Source organism: Pavona decussata, unplaced genomic scaffold, assembly GCF_977016875.1.
Source record: "Pavona decussata unplaced genomic scaffold, jaPavDecu1.1 SCAFFOLD_79, whole genome shotgun sequence".
NCBI classification, from domain to species: Eukaryota; Metazoa; Cnidaria; class Anthozoa; order Scleractinia; family Agariciidae; genus Pavona; species Pavona decussata.
The window spans coordinates 238150-255040 of record NW_028145497.1 but is presented as its reverse complement, the minus strand read 5'-3'; the positions used below and the strand labels follow the sequence as shown (position 1 = coordinate 255040).

At 37.9% G+C, this 16891-nt stretch overlaps 1 protein-coding gene across 1 annotated transcript; it reads left to right on the top strand.

Annotated features, from left to right (window-relative positions):
• Positions 1–10659: 10659 nt before the first annotated feature.
• On the top strand, positions 10660–16020 carry LOC146476123 (neuronal acetylcholine receptor subunit alpha-5-like). The gene is made up of 6 exons (XM_085114951.1): positions 10660–10802; positions 11530–11574; positions 12037–12146; positions 13326–13567; positions 14557–14991; positions 15557–16020. Exons 1-6 carry the CDS (start codon positions 10668–10670, stop codon positions 15904–15906), a joined length of 1317 nt encoding a protein of 438 aa, XP_084971077.1. The 5' UTR covers positions 10660–10667; the 3' UTR covers positions 15907–16020.
• The last annotated feature ends 871 nt before the right edge of the window (positions 16021–16891 follow it).

The following is a 16891-nucleotide window of genomic DNA, read 5'->3' as shown; positions in this document are numbered from 1 at the left end:
TGCATTTTAATGTTTTGTAAAGATATCCTCTGTTAGATTTAGGTTTCTCTTTGTAGGCGAGTTACGCTTTTAGGGAATTATTTTCATGCCAAATTTCTGGGAACTCTAATGAGCGGTTCCTTAGAAAACAGTTCATTTCCACGAAAACAACCAGTCGCAATTTTTTGGTCAAATGCGCATGCGTGGTTTTATTTGGATTTCATGGCAAAGATGAAAAGCATGCGAAAGGTCTTGGTGAATGTTTTTTTTGCTCGGGAAAAAAAGAAAAAGAGTCCAGAAACGAGAAACTTAGTTATTTAGGATCAAAACTTAACTTTATTATCCATTTCATGTGAAATTGAGGGATCACTTTATCGACCGCCGTATTTGCGTACCACAACCCTAGCGCGCGCTTAATAGCATCACTTACAGAATCTGTAAAGCGCGCGCAACTGTGTTCAGCCACCTTAAGCTTACTTTGCGGGTATCTACATACATCGCGATGATTTATTGTTCATATTTCCTCCGCACATTGCCTCGTGAGTGTTCAAGCTACAGTATGGCAAACGAACAAAGTTTTGAATCTGTCAACGGCAAAAGCTTTAAACACAAGCGATCTCTCTTCAAAGAGAAAGAGAAAGGGCAAAGGAGTAAGTTAAGTGTAACCGTGTATGACCAGGAAAAGCGAGTAGATGGTCCGACGCGGAGGTCGATCTGTCTTGCACCATTTTTTGGCAATCCAATAGGGCCAAGTTTATTTTCTAAGGATTCTGGTTTCTGGTGACAGACCCTTAATCCCAGGTGTTGAATCAAACGTATTGCATTCGTTTGGCCACCTCGTTCAACATTGTGCAACACCGTCCAGTAATGTTGGATTCAACAATGTTGGATGGTGTTGCAATAGATTGGCCGGTCCTTTAAGTAACAAAAAGGAAATTCCTGCTGTGTAGCAATTCAAAAACAGTAAATAAGACATTTGTGCGCCCAAGTCAGTCTTTCGAGGTTTAGCTCTTTGTTTTTTACTCCTTATTGCACACACCCAAAAAAATCCTAGCAGATTTATTTTTGCCATCAGCTGAGGCACAAAAAGTTAAGAAGTACGCGTTTACTTGAAATTTCACGGTTAATTTGTTCATGCAAAAACCTCCGTTTTAGTTGATTCACATTAATAAGGCAAACCTCAATCCCTCTTAGCAAAACGTTTCCAAAGTGAGGGGCGACTGGTTTGGATGCATCCTTGTCAGTTCTTTCAACGTCTCGAAGATGTTGGCAAAACATGTTTGTAAAACGATCAGTGATTTTAATACATATCCCTTTGCGAAATTTTGTCGTTGTTGTGAATAAAAGGGCAAGTGTTGCACCGTGCACTCAGCTCTCTATGTAGACACATAAACCTACAAATCCTTGCTTCGCTCTGACGAAGGGCTAACGCTCGAAACGTCAGCACTCGAATCTCTTTACGGTGGCCAATTTAATAAACCAAACAGTCGTTAATACTCCCCACCAACGCAGTACCGCAGTTGCTTTAGAAACTGGCTCCCTCGGCTTCATCTTGTGGGATATAGTGTCACTCGCATTAGATAGACTTCATGGCTTGATAAATGATAAATGGACAATTTAATTATGACAAATCAAAATGGTCTTCTGAAGGGAAACGGTTAAAACAGGCCCAGGCCCACTTTTCGCGAATGCATTGAACTGGAACAAGAAAAGACCGTTGTCGAATTTTTCTTTTCTTCTTTTATAAACGGTAAAACAATCTTAACGACGGGAAGATTTGGTCGGAACTAGCGTATTAATAATGAGCGTAAATACAGGTACGTCCCTGAATACAATAAAGACGTACGTCCCTGAATACAATAAAGACGGAAGCACCAAGTATAATGAAATAAGTATGACATACAACAAAGAACGCACCGAGCACGAAGACCAAAAACGCCGTAAAGCAGTTATGACGTTCGATTATGTTGACCAATTCATCCAACTCGAAACATGGGTTTAACTCATATAGAACACGAGAAACGTGTGAGGAAACATGTCTAGAGTGAATTTATTACTGAAAGTCGGGTTCTTAGTTTTTAAGGAGAAAATAAAAGGAAAGGCAAGAGTGGTTTGCAAAACAATAATGCTATCATTGTTAGTCAAACATTTTAGCCTTTTCACAACATGGATCCTCAAACTGGTAAAACATATTAAGAGCGGAAGGATACTTAACTACGTGCTGTTTATTATCAAAGCGGCAACTATGAATAACCTGTTGATGACATCGCTCATGATATGGTAGATTACACAGGATACTGTCTGCGTTCCTTGTCTTCCTTCCTGTATTCTCTTCCTTTCTGAAGATAACCACTGAATCATCACCCGATGACTCAGGCGACGAATTAAGGTCGCGTTCGATTGACCGTATTCCGGAATAAGAATAAGCGGAATAGCTATTAGATTTTCCTTTTAATCTAAGTACGTTTGGGAAGACATTTCTGCAAACTTTCGCCGGCCTATGCTAATTTAACATCGATTTTGTACTCCAGTGACCCCAAAAACCCCATATGAAGGATTTCTTGTCATCATTGTATGTATTCCTTTTCCGGAATACTGTCAATGGAATGCACCCTAAAACTGTGTCGATTTTGATCATAAGATCAATAAGAAAAACAGTCAGTCGCTTGTGAATATTGTGTGATTTCTTGAGCTTGTTGCTATGCACATCCCAGTTACCCGAAACATAACGTTCTGTCAACTTTGCATCGATCACACTTACAAGAATGTTGTTGATTTAAAATAAAACACCTAACATGAAGACCAAAAACACTACAGTGGAACCTCGCCGGCCAAATTTGTTCGTTAAATCGAGGGTTCGTTATATCGAAAACTTCGATATAACGAACTTGACGGGAACCGACCAAAATGTTCGTTATATCGAGGTCATAGTTAAATATTGATTTGTAACACAGTTGACTTCTGTCACGCAATTCAATGCAATTTTCGTCACCCAGAAGTGCCGCAGAAGTAATAAGAGACAAAGAAGATAGAGCAGAAGTTAATTGATGTGCCAATGTCTATGACATATAATAAGCCGTTGACTGAAAGGTTGCCGTCTCTTTACCATAAGGATTAAAGGATTTGTTGACTGTTGATCTGTTCAGCGTTTATCTTCTGTCGCGTGTTGACATTGTAATTCGTTATATCGAGGTAGATTTTACGTTTGGGCTTCCGGATTATGTTCGTTATATCGAAGAATTCGTATTGAGGTTCGTTATATCGAGGTTCTGTTCCATACATTTTACTGTAACTTTGGCCGGGACATAGAATATCGTTCGCTATATCGAGGACTTCGTTAAGTAGAGGTTCGTTAAATCGAGGTTCCACTGTATAAGGCAGTTATGGGGTTCAGTTATGATCAATTAATCCAAAAGGGTGAAAACATGGGCTTAACCCATTTAGCGGCTGAACTCGAGATACGTGTGAGGAGACGATGTTGAATTTATCACTGAAAGTCCTGTTCTTAGTTTTTTTTAAGGAGAATTCAAAAAGAACGGACAACAGTGATTACCGGACAATAACGCAATCACTATTAGTCAAACATTGAGCCTGTTCACAACATGGATCCTCAAACTGGTAAAACCTGTTTTAAGCATGTTATAACAGAGCGAAGGAATACGTAACTTGTTCCTGTTTATAAAAAGCGGGCCACTATGAAGAACGTGTTGATGCCACCGCTCATTCAGTCGCCAATATGTGCAATGTTTATATGTAATATAACACACTTAATAGGCTGTGTCAGTTTATAAAACATCCTAATTTTAAGGAATTCCAATGACAGACTGTTGATTTGAAATTCACTCAAAACTGAAGTGCAACCGGGCAAAGCCAGTGAAAAGGGAGGCAAAAATGGTTCCTTATTTAACAGAACCCTTTGTAGCATCAACTAAATTTAACATCAAAACATTAAAACATTAAAAGTCATTCAAACTCCAGGTAACCGTAAAAATAATTTCCGGCTGTGATAACAAAACGCCTGTTTCGGTTCACCTGCATGCATTCTCCAGTTCACCATTAAAGTGCACTTGTCATCGGGCTGATATGGCGTGGATTTGTCGTATTTGTATTCTCCTGTATCTTCTATTGCCGGGTAAGTTCATTTACTACTTTGACTCTTTTGATTGTAGGTCTTTTCTGAGCAACAAAGGTAGGCATTGAAAAAGTACTGTAGTCCCGAGAGATGCGTGGATGAAGAACGAAGTTTTGGCGAGTAGAAATTCTCTTATTTCTATTTGCTTTATAATGAACCGAATCAGATGAGTAGGTTTGGACAGACTACTCAAGATTTTACTGTTTTCGAAATATATTTGTCTTGGAAGTCAGTCACCTGGACAAAGGTTTTAAGCCAGCGCTCGTGTGCTCGTGAGAAACAAAAGTCGGTTTTTACCTCTGGCAATGGACCTTAGCATCTCTGGGTTTCGACAGCCTCACTCGGGAGGCAAGTTGAACGCGAGGTGACTGAAAAGCAATCCTTTAGCTGCTGTTGTCCGTTGTTCACATCATTGTTTCAACAGTTTCGTGGTCGGCAACAAGAAAATCCGTCGCTATTTTGTTTGAGCCGCTTACTGTTACAGGCGCTTGAATTTTTTGCATCAAAAATCTTCTGGAATTATTTTAATGGTATTTCACGTGCATTCATTTAGCAACCTTGGATTTTCACTTTCTCTTCTCTTTTAAGACAGGTATAGGAACAATGTTTACGCGTCTTTAATCACTCCTTGCTTTCCCTAGGTGCTGGATGTTACGCCGATTTTTATACCTACGTCACCAAGGAATTTGAACATCAAAACTAATTTCACAGCCTTTATATTCCTCAAGAATAGGACATTATACAACAAACAAACTACAATGAAATTAAGGAACTCCGTTAACCTACCAGAGTCTTTTGGGGTTTGAATAAAAACTTAGAATTGGCCAAAATTTTAAATGCCAGCCGAGCCGAATGACCAAAAATTATACTGATTAGCAAGTTCAAGCACCTACACAGAAATTGAGTCAATTAGTCCATCAGTGATTTGAAAAACTACATATACATTTTTGAATGTTTAATAAACGATAAATTTACTGATCCTAATATAAATCAAGGACTTAGCTTATAACGCTCAGAGAAGTTATCCCAGTAACCACAGGTGGTAAGTTTTCATACAGTTCCTCTATAGCTAAATTAATGACAATGATTTCCTCTTCGGCTGGCCCTGCTCGTAAATCGTGCTAGAACCTCAAGAACAGCATTCGTTAGTTGACGAACGGAGAGATAAGAAACAAGCTCGTTTGGATTCTCGTCAACAAGCACAATCAGCTTCTTCCTTTTTTATCAGTGAACCCTCCTTTTACCCAACTTTATTTCCTAGTCGCAAGATGCTAAAAGCTATTGAGATAGATGTTGCTTGCCTAATTTGTATTTTCGCATTTCACTTCCATTACATGTAAACTAACTTCCCATTGCTTCAGTCCTATTAGCCGTTTCTTTTGTGTTAAAAGTTACAGCTTCTTAAATTTTGTCACCACACTGAGAATGGTTTTAAAGTAAACCTGGCTTATAAACTAAATTGAAATTTATTGTCGAAAATTATGAGTTTCGGGAAGTAAAGATCCTCATCGAAATCATCGTTCTTCTTTGCCCAATTAAAAATTTCTAAACAAGTGGTACCAACTCGTGATACGCTTCTAAACAAATTTGTGTTAAAGGTACCATCGACGTTGAAGCAAGGATTAGTCAACAAGTAAACAATTTAATGTCTTCAAATTTGGTGCATTCAATTCTGCTCTCTCCTTTTTTTTTAGCCTCTATCAATCAATCCAGTATTGCCATAATTTATGATTTCTTGGCCTTCCACAACAGCACCTAATTTGTCAAAGATTCGAATGAAAAAAACAATAATTGCGGTTGCAAGAAGGAGTTACTTGCAACTGCTGATGTTGAGTGTGGCTAGGTTTTTTAAGGGTATTGAACAAGAAAGTGTTTAATGCCTCTCAAAAACATTCTTTGAGTAAAAAAACAAAGAAACAAACAAATCAGAATAAACATTCCTATGAAGTGAATGTTTGTCCAGACCTCATTTTGAAGATTATGATCACCAGAATAATGATATTATAAGATGGCATTTTCGTTTATCCATAGAAATATAGTGGATGTTATTGCTAGCTCGCACAAGATATTTCCGCGTTGCTTCTTTTCGTGATGATAACCACTGAATCACCTGATGTGTCACACGATCAATCAAAACTGTGTCGATTTTGATCATGAGATCAATTTTATTACTAAGTTGTTATATTTATATATAGGAAACAGTCGGTTGCTTGTGAATAGTACGTGATCTCTTGAGTTTGTTGCTATGCGCATGGATCGCACTTGGGACAATATAGTCGATTTTAATTAATTGTTAGATATATTGTCACTTGCAGTAGATAAAAGGCTTGATAAATAGTGTCATGACAATGACAATCTAAATGTCTTCTGAACAGAAAAGGTGAAAAAAAATTAAAAGCCTAGGTCTATTTTCCGCGACAGTGTTGACTGGAACAAGGAAATGCCGTTGACGAAATTATCCAATTTTTCGTTATCACTTTAAGTCTGATGTGAATTTTTCTTTTTATCTCAGTGTTATGTAAACCATAAATAGTAAGACTAATAACGACGGGAAATTTTGGTCGGAATTTGTACGTCACTTAATACAACAAAGACGGAATAATGAAATACGTTTAACATAAAATAAACAAAACACCGAACACGAAGACCGAAAACGCCATAGGACAGTTATGCATGGCGTTCAATTATTATAGTCAATTTATCCCATAGGGTGACACCTCAAATATATGGGTTTAACCCATTTAGAACTCGAAATACGGCTGAGGAAACATGTCTAGCGACGGAGAATTTATTACTGATAGCCTGATTCTTAGCTTTTAAGGGAAAAATAAAAGGAAAGACAACAGAAGTTTGCGAAACAATAACACAATCATTATTTGTGAGACATTGAGGTTGTTCCCAACTTGGATCCTCAAACTAGTAAAACATACAAGAGCTAACTTCGTGCTGTTTATCAAACTGGCAACTATGAATAACTTGTTGATGACACCAATCACGATGTTATTGCTAGCTTACACAGGATATGTCTGCGTTCCTTCTCTTCCTTCAATTACTCAAAACTGTGTCGATTTTGATCATCAGATCAATTAGCAAAACAGCCAGTCACTCGTGAATAGTGTGTGATTTCTTGAGCTTGTTGCTACGCATATGCCGTCTAGAAATAAATGTACTGCTCAGTAACGTTCTGTGGACGTACGCATGGATCACACTTGGAAGAATGTTGTCGATGTAAAAGAAAACACCGAACATAAAGACCAAAAACACCATAAGGCAGTTATGGCGTTCAGTTATGATCAATTCATCCAACAGGGTGACACTTCGAAAACAATTGAGTATAACCCATTTAGCAGCTGAACTCGAGATACGTGTGAGGAAACATATTTAGTGTGAATTATTTACTGAAAGTCCGGTTCTTAGCCGTTTTTAAGGAGAAAATAAAAAGAAAGACAACACTGGTTACCTAACAATAATGCAAACATTATTGTAGTCAACCATTGAGTTTGTTCCCAACATGGATTCTTTAACTGGTAAAAAGTAACAAGCGTGTTAAGAGCGGAAGGATGCCTAACTTCTTCCTGTTTATAAAAGCGGCAACTATGAAGAACTTGTTGATTCCATAGGGCATTCGGTCGCCAATATATGCAATGTTTATATGTAATATAACACACTATTAATGAGCTGTGTCAGTTTAAAGTATCCTGACTTTAAGGAATTCCAATGAAAGATTGTTGATTTGGAATTCACTTAAATTCAAGTGCAATCGTGCAAAACCAGTGGAGAGGAAGGCAAAAACTAAAGTTTCCTTTTTCTGCGACCCCCTTGTAGCGTGAACTAAATTTAACATCAAAACATTAAATGTCGTTAAAACTCCAGGCAACCGTAAAAATAATTTCCGGCTGTGATAACCAAACGCCTGTTTCGGTTCACTTCATGTGGACTCCAGAAAAACATTCAAAAAATCGCTTAATTGCTGCATGCATTCTCTAGTTCACCAAAAGTGCACTTGTCATCGAGCCGATATGACGTTGCTTTGCCGTAGTTGTATTCTCTTGTTTCTCCTATCGCCGGGTAAGTTCATTTATTACTCATCGTTTTACTCTATAGTCTTTCCTGCGCATCAAACGTGGGCGTTGAAAATGTATTGATTAGTCCTGAGAGATGCCTGAATGAAGGACGGCGTTTTCGCGACTAGAAATTCTCTTATACTTTTTGCTTTTATGGACCGAATCAGACGAGTCGGTTTACAAGGAATGCTCCGCAAAATTTTGCTGTTATCGAGATATATTTGTCTTGGACGCCAGTCGTGGCTCGTATGCTCGTTGGAAATAAAAGTAGGTTTCAATCTGTGACACTGGATCTTAGCATCGCATCTGGAATGAAACTATATCTATAGGTTTCGACATCATCACCCGAAATCAACGTTTTAACAGTGATTTTTGTGGTTTTGTTTTGGCCACGCACTTAACTGTTACTGGCTTGAGATTTTCGCATCAAAATCTTCTGGATTTTTTAACGATATTTCGCGAGCGTTTCATTCAACAACCTTTAATTTTTCTTCCTTTACTTTTCTCTTTTGATGCAAGTATAGGAAGAGAAGGGAAGAATGTTTACGCGTTGTTAATCACTCTCGCGGCATGGAAGGAAATCTTGCTTTCCCTAGGTGCTAAAGTTTATGCCGATTTTCCTAGCTACTGTCACCAAGGAAGTTGAACATCAATATCACAGCGTTTATATTCCTCATGTATAAGACATCATGCAACAAACTAACTAGTTAACATGAAATTTAGGAACCTGGCTTATCGCCCAAACAGAGTCTGGTGGGGTTACTTTGAATGATAACTGAGAATTGCCCAAAGTTTAAACTGTCAGCAGAGAATTCGAAATGACAAAAATTATATTCATTAGCTAATTCAAGCAACTACACAGAAAATTAATAAATTAGTCACCCAGTTTTTTTAGCTACATATCCATTTTTGAATGTTTAATAAACGTTAAATTCACTGATAACAAAAGTGGTATGTTTCTATTCAGTTCATCTACAACTTAGTCAATGACAATGATTTCCTGTTCGGTTGGCCCTACGTACTGGCAATTCTCGTTTTAGTACCAAATTAAGAGCCTCAGGATCTTTACTTGTTAGTTGGGGTTCGAACAGATCAGCTGAAATAAATATGCCTTCAAACGGGCAGAAAATGATTTGGAAACACAGGAGACGATATTTTAAGTATTTTGCTTAAATTTTCTCGTTGGGCGACCCTGTTCGAATTCATCGTTCTTCTATAACCAATAACAACTTAGTGGAGCAACTTAAAATTTCTTGTACAAATGACACGGTTTCGTGAAAGATCCTAAACTTATGTTTCTAAAGAAGATCAGATCTAATCGATCTTTGAGCTGGGATTAGTCAACAGGTAACGAATATAATGGTTTGTAACCATTCACTATTGCTGTTTATCCATGGTGATAACGGATTTCTTGGCCCCTTAAAACATCGTAAACAGAACCAATCTTTAAGCAAATAAATACAGAGAGAAGCATTCCTATAAAGCGAAATGTTTGTCCAGACCTCATCTTGAGGTCTGTAAAACAAGAATAATGATATTATAAGATCTTGTTTTCGTTTGTATCCTTAGAAATATAATTGATGTTATTGCCAGCTTACACAAGATCACAGGATATGTCCGCGTTCCTTCTCTTCCTGAAGGGAACCGCTGAATCACCTAATGTGTCAGACGATCAATCGAAACTACGTCACGATTTTGATCATGAGATCAATTTTGTTACTAGGGAAATGATCAGTCCCTTTGGGAATGGTGTGTGATTTCCTGAGCTTGTTGCTATACGCATGGATCGCACTTTGGACGATATTGTTGATTTTAATTGAAGAAGCCATAAAGTTGGCTAAAAAAATCCGATGTTCGAGACAAATAAAACTTTAAAAGCAGCGTCGTCCTCTGATTGGTGAACGCTGCATGTGACATTCGTTTTAGGGTACTCTGATGTATTTTGTCTTTTAATTAACCAACCACCGCAAAGATAATTGTTGCCTATCTTTTTAAGTCCAAAACGTTTTGTCAAAACAAGCAAAACCTTACAGGAGTCATCGTCCTTCCACGATTATCAATGCCTTCCAATGTAAAGTTAACTTCAAAGAACAGTGCTTAGCTGATGAACCATTGAACTATTCCTTAAGAATTGGTGACTTGCTTTTTTTTAACTAGTGGTTTTAAATTACATCTGGCAATGGTACGCTTTCAAACACTATACATCTGTATGTAAATAGATCCTTATTCGACGAAACAAATTTATCGCTTTGACGACTCTTTTAAACCTCGTAGGCACTGTTATGGAGGAACGTGTCTATCTTTTTGTCATTACAATTATGCCTTGAAATATTTCTCCACTGTAGGCATTTTTGGGAAAACATAATAATGCACCAGCTTCCCTCCCTCTCTTCCTTCGTAATTTTTGCCTCTCTTTCTATCGGAGGATCAGCCTATCTGCTTACAGGTACATTTCTTGTGTTTAAGCCGTTTCAGGGCAGGCAGGAAAAAAAATGAGCCAAGAACCAGAATACCTGTTGAGGCAGACGCTATTTAAGGAGTATGACAGAATGGTGCGTCCAGTGTTGAAACCATCTGATGTCATAAATGTCAACTTTGAAGTGGAATTCAAGGCATTGACTGAAGTGGTAAGCAGGGAATGTTAATCCTTTTAAAATGAACAAGCACTTTTCAAATGTTTACATAGTCCTACAACTGAACATTTAAGTGAACTATTTATTAACCGTAGTAGCATCCAAGTGAATATTCGTTGAGAAACTCCGTGAAAAAACTGTCTCACACAAACTTTCTGCAAAACAGCTTTCGCTATAATGGTGCGGTATTTTTGCGATCGATCATCATCCATACCCTTACAGCCGTTTTTCGCTTACTAATTATATTCTTGCAACCACAGTAAAGCAGTACTTTCCAGGTAGTTTTTAATATTAGAGTAAAGTTTAAAGAATATATATATAGAATATTTATGATAGAGTTCGTCAATTTCATTCTGTACTGATGAATTCACCATATTTTTAAATAAAAGTCATCCTATCAAGTTCAATTCAGAACTCACTATATTAAAAAAATGACGTTCACAAAATCCGGTTTAAGGCTACATCTATTCTGAATGTCAAGTTTCTTGGGTTCTTGAACCAAAAAGGTGGTGATTTCATCTTGATTTCACTACAATATGTACGGCTGGGTGCTAATTACGAGTGGCATTTTTCTATGCCAGTTGCGATACACTGACACAACCGAATACAGACCAATGAATCACATAACAACAATATAAATATGGCAGCTGATAAGCCACTGAATTCCGCTAACAGTCGACAATTTTTATGGCATGTACCTTTTCTGTGTTTGACTTTCCAGAACAATAGAGCTCAAGTGATTACCACGGAAACTGTCATCAAACAGGTAAGATTTATCCTTCTATATTGCAGATAGTTGCATCATCATCATCATCATCATCATCATCATCATCATCATCATCATCATCATAATTATCGCCATCTTAACGTTAAATACCTTAAATTTTCAGCTTAAAATTTGTTCACAATTCAAATGTCAGTACGGAAATAAATTACTTCACAATGGAATTGCTTTTTTTCCCAATTTAAACACTTCACTTTGCCGCACTTTTGTTTTGTTTTTTCCATGTCCCCAAAATTGTGCATACTTCTCGGATATATTTGGGTTAAGTCATAAGAAATTAGATCGAGCGCCTGGAATGACCTAAAGCATGTAAATATCGTTTCCGAACTTTCTTTACCGTAGTATAATTTCTGTGCTTGTCGAATGATAGGTCGATAAAAACACCAAACCGAACTCAAAACGAATACTAAAGGCCCACCTTGTTTTCCACGCATTGCTTTATAGAATTGGATTAATCCGTTCCTGCAATGGGATCCTGTAAATTATGGCGGAATAAAACGTATTCTTGTGGATCCAAAGAAGATATGGGTTCCAGATATCGTGCTGGAAAACAAGTAAGTCCGTTTTTCTTGGATTTTAGTCAAGAAAATCGATTCCCCTGAGAATTGAAGAGAAATTTAGATGCACAAGACTCGCTCTCTTAATTCAAACATTACTTATCTTAGTTTAGTTTATCGGAATATCAGGGATGCTTTACTTCTTGTGATTAAAACGTTCCTCAAAACCCTTCGTGCAGTGCTTTTGTTACTTAGAACAGGTTTTTAAGTATTAACTCGATACTATATAGGGTATTCGCCCTCGCCCGTCCCTATGGCAAATAATCAATCACAATGAAGCCTGGAAGGTAACTGGTAAGTGAACACAAAAGTATTTTCTATGAGATCAGTTAAAGGAGAAGGTAAGGTCAAATGGTGTGGGGACCGCGTCATTATTGTCTAAAGGTGGCCATCTTGGACCCAGCGTCCTCGATTTCTGGATTTACCCAAAATCTTAGAAGGCAACCAAAATTGACCAGAGAGTGATCCAAATCAACAAATTACAGTAACAAACCTGCTTGTAAAAATATGACTGTTGGTGATTGAACCCTGACAAGTCACATAAAGTTTGTTGCCAATTGAATATGAGGGGTAAGCGGACGTTTGGTGGTGTTTTCTTGTAATAGAGCAAAAACCACCGAACTTTCTGACTTTCCCTAAATATTGATATGATTACTGATTGCTCATATGACTTGAGACTTCCATGACAACAACGTTTTGACAGGCACGCTTTTCCAGATCTTCATATGTTGCCTCTTTGATGTGAAGTGTACACTTTCACACATTCTTTAGCCTATTTATTGATTTTAATAACTTTTGGGTCAATTCCAAAGGTTTTTTTGCGCATTAAAAGAGATCAAGCAATTCAAGATGGTGGCCGTGTAGAGGAACTTTCGCAGTAATTTGTTAATTTGACGCCATTGTTCCACTTTGCGGACCTCAAAGGAAATATGTCTGAACGTGCGTATAATATCCAAGTTTGATTGTCATACCCTAATCGTCTTCAAGTTACAGGGAGGGGGAGAACCTTAAAATTAGCTTAAGATTTCCTTTGTGGTAATGTTTCTTCGAAGAATTGCCTTCTTACTCCAGTTAACTTTCCATTCCCTTCGTTTATTACTTTATATGTTTCAGTCCTTTTTATACAAGTATCCCTGTTTCAACTCGATCAATCCGCCTTTGATAAATATTTTTCAGTGCTGATGGCTCTGTCGTTCAAGCAGGTCACCTGGAGAAATTCCGCACATATGTAATCGTGCATAATGACGGACAGAATACCTGGGTATCTCCCGCTTCCTTTGAAAGCACGTGTAGTCTAAATGTGGGGTACTTTCCCTTCGACAAACAAAAGTGCAATATGGTGTTTCGTTCACTGACAGCTGATCGTTCTTTTATGGACATCGAAACCAAATCCCTCCATAGTGATGATCCTGAGAAAGGTATGTGGGTTTCAATTTTAATTTCAAGTTCCTAATATGCTTGTGCTCATCATCGAAAGAATCAGACTTTGTGATTAAATACGGGACCATATTGCATAACACAATTCAGGAGTTTTGATTGGTTTAACAACCATGGAATATACCATGACAGAGAAATAAAGGCCGTTTAATCGCTTTCTGTTCTCTCTTACAAAATGAAATCGGCAAGGTCTGGCGATATTTCAGGGTAAATAGGGCCATGGTGGCTATGTATCACCTCATACAAAAAGCGCGTCCGTTGAATAATTGTTGAATAATTTATCATTCAGGGCCCAGTTGTTCAAAGCTCGATTAAGCTAATCCTGGGTTAACGGGAACTTTAATTCGAGTTTACAGTCGACTCCCGATAACTCGAACCTTCAGGGGAAATAAAAAAAGGTTCGAGTAATCCGGAGTTCGAGTTATCGAGGGTAAAATTATATAGAAAATGACCTGAAAGGAAAGGAAAATTGGTTCGAGTTAGCACGAGGTTCGAGTTAGCGAGGGTTCGAGTTATCGGGAGTCGACTGTATTTACTAATCAATAAAGGTCCTTCAAAAAGATTTTGTTCGCTAGTTTTGACTAGGACTTTTCTTTACCATTAGCTTAAAGGGGTAGTGTCACCCATTTTGGTGTCACTTTGAGTGGCCAAAAAACATATTTGAGTCGGTGGAATCGTTAAAATAATGGTTCAGTTTTGTCAACAATAACCCTACTAGTGCACAGAAACTATTATTAATTATGTTTGGACTCGGATTGCTAGGATGGAAATGGATTACAACTTGGAACAATTGGCCAATTTTTTCAAGTTCTTCTTAGGTATTTTAGAGAGGTCGCTAAAAACAGATTATAGTTCATTCTTCCTTGGACAAATCCCTTAATATTTTCTTTCCGGTATTCTAAGAGCAATTTTACGTTAGCAAAAAATGTTTTTCGCCAAATATTTGAGCAGTTTCTCCTTGCTTTCTTAGAGCTAAAACTCAACATTTCAAATGGTTACTGGTCACTGAGGAGTATCGATATCACGACCAAAGACTACAAAAACGAAGACCGGCAATTCCGCGAGGTTGTTATCTCGTTTTTCATCGGACGCAAGCCCATGTTCTTTGTCCTCTTTTCAATCGTACCTTGCATGATCATTGGTATGTTGATTCTTGTGACCTTCTTTATCCCATTGGAAAACGGCGGGCGAGTCGGACTATGTGCTACCATTCTTTTATCTATCAGCGTTTACCTGGTTGTTGTAACCGACCAGTTGCCGGAACAGTCAGACACGCTACCACTGATTGGGGTTTACTACATTGTGGTTATGTTTGAAATCGGGCTGGCGTTGGCCGCTACTGTGCTGGTGCTCATGGCGCACCACGCCACTTGCGAGCCACCAAGATTTATGACTTATTTGATAGGTAAGTTTTAAGCCCCATCCAGACCGGCATTGGGTGGAACCTGACCAGATGAACTTTGAGCGTTTATTATTTCATTCAAAATTCAAAATGCAAAAAAAAAAAAAAAAAAAAAAAAAACAATAAAATAGAAAAAAATAAAATAAAATAAAATAAAATAGAAAAAAAAAAAAAAAAAAAAAAAAAAAACTAGAAAGCCACGAACTTTTGTGACTGTATCTGTAATCTATTTGGGAATAATTTCACCCACCTTCATTCCCGCCTGAAATTGTCTTTATTTGTTGAATAGGCCTTTGTCGGCTGACAGCTAAAAATACCTCTATCAATATACGTTACAAATTGTACGTTTCTGCTTCTTAGTGCATCCTTGTATTGATTGCTTGACTGATTGATTGGCTGACTGACTGACTGACTGACTGACTGACTGATTGACTGACTGACTGGCTGACTGATGGACGTACGTACGTACGGACGGACTAGTTCACTGACTCACTGACTGATTGATTGATTGATTGATTGATTGATTGAGTGAGTGAGTGATTAAAATTGCTTCAAATTCACTTTTCAGTGATAAACGGGATTGCTTGCTTCAGGAGGAAAGGACGAAAGAGGGAGGTCATAACCCCACCGGGTACGACTATAAGTGGTGTAGAAAACTCCGGGGAAACAACAAAAGCAGACGAAAACCAAGGAAATGGTGATGTAGAGATGGGGAAAGTTACGAAGAAGAGGCAAAGACCTTCAACGGCCTTTTCTATCTTTACAGCCAATGAAGATGCAGAGAATCAAGAAACGTGGAAGGAGATTGCTCGCGCGCTGGATCGCATTTTCTTTTGGCTGTTTGTGATTATGATCACGGTGTCGTCGATTGCCATTTACTCTCAGGCAGGGCGTTTGACATCGGCTGATACGTTTTGAAAAGTTGACTGGTCTGAGTACACTGTCACGTGCATGCAATGGCATGTTTTCCCTTCATTTGTATCACTGCTAGCTGTTATTTAACCATGTCACGAAACTCAGTCATATATGCGCTATAATAACAATCCATCAGATATGATAATGCAGTTCCAGAGTTTTGATTGCCTAAGCAACCATGAGATTTCAGCTATAATACCATGACCGAGAAATATAGCCATCGTTAAAAATTCTGGTCTGTTTTGTTTGTTTGGTTGGTTTTTTTTTCCCTGTTGCTTTTTGCAAAACAGAATTAGAAAAATCTAGCAATATTTCGTGGTTGTTATTAACAACGTAATTACTTCACTTTTACCTGTTGGATATGGGATGGTTATAGCTAATTAAATTGGTGCTTTTCTATCATCTCATATTCAAAGCGCTCGTGGGATAATTGTCTAATATCAAGTGATAATCGCCAGATTTCTAGACGATGAAATACATTATTTGGAAACTTCAAGGTAAAAGAGCGTTTGTTGTAACTAAACGAGGACATCGAGATGCTTGTCGAAAAGTGGTGCCTGCAAATACTAAAAAATCCAAAACCCACGCGAGCTTTGAGTCTCCATCCTGCGCTCGCTTTCAGCGAAAATATCTGATGAACAATGAACACAGTAACCCCTATTATTTTTGTTTTAACTGGATATGAATGGGAATTACATTATCTTTTTCTCGAGGCTCAAAGATTTCCACGAGTATCGATCGCTCTCGGAAAACTGTTCCGTTTTCGGAACAGATGGTTTCCGGCCATGGACATATATCCGTGCATATTTTTGACTTAACGAGGTACGTATTAGACCTTTGAACACGGGTATTTAGTAATTTGGTGGTATAATTGTTTTATTAATGACAAAAAAAGGCGCGCCTAGCTCTCAAAATAAGGTAGTTAATGGTATATGGTTGGCATTGAGTGCGCAGCCAATCATATCACTGTTTCGTTTTCGGAACAGAT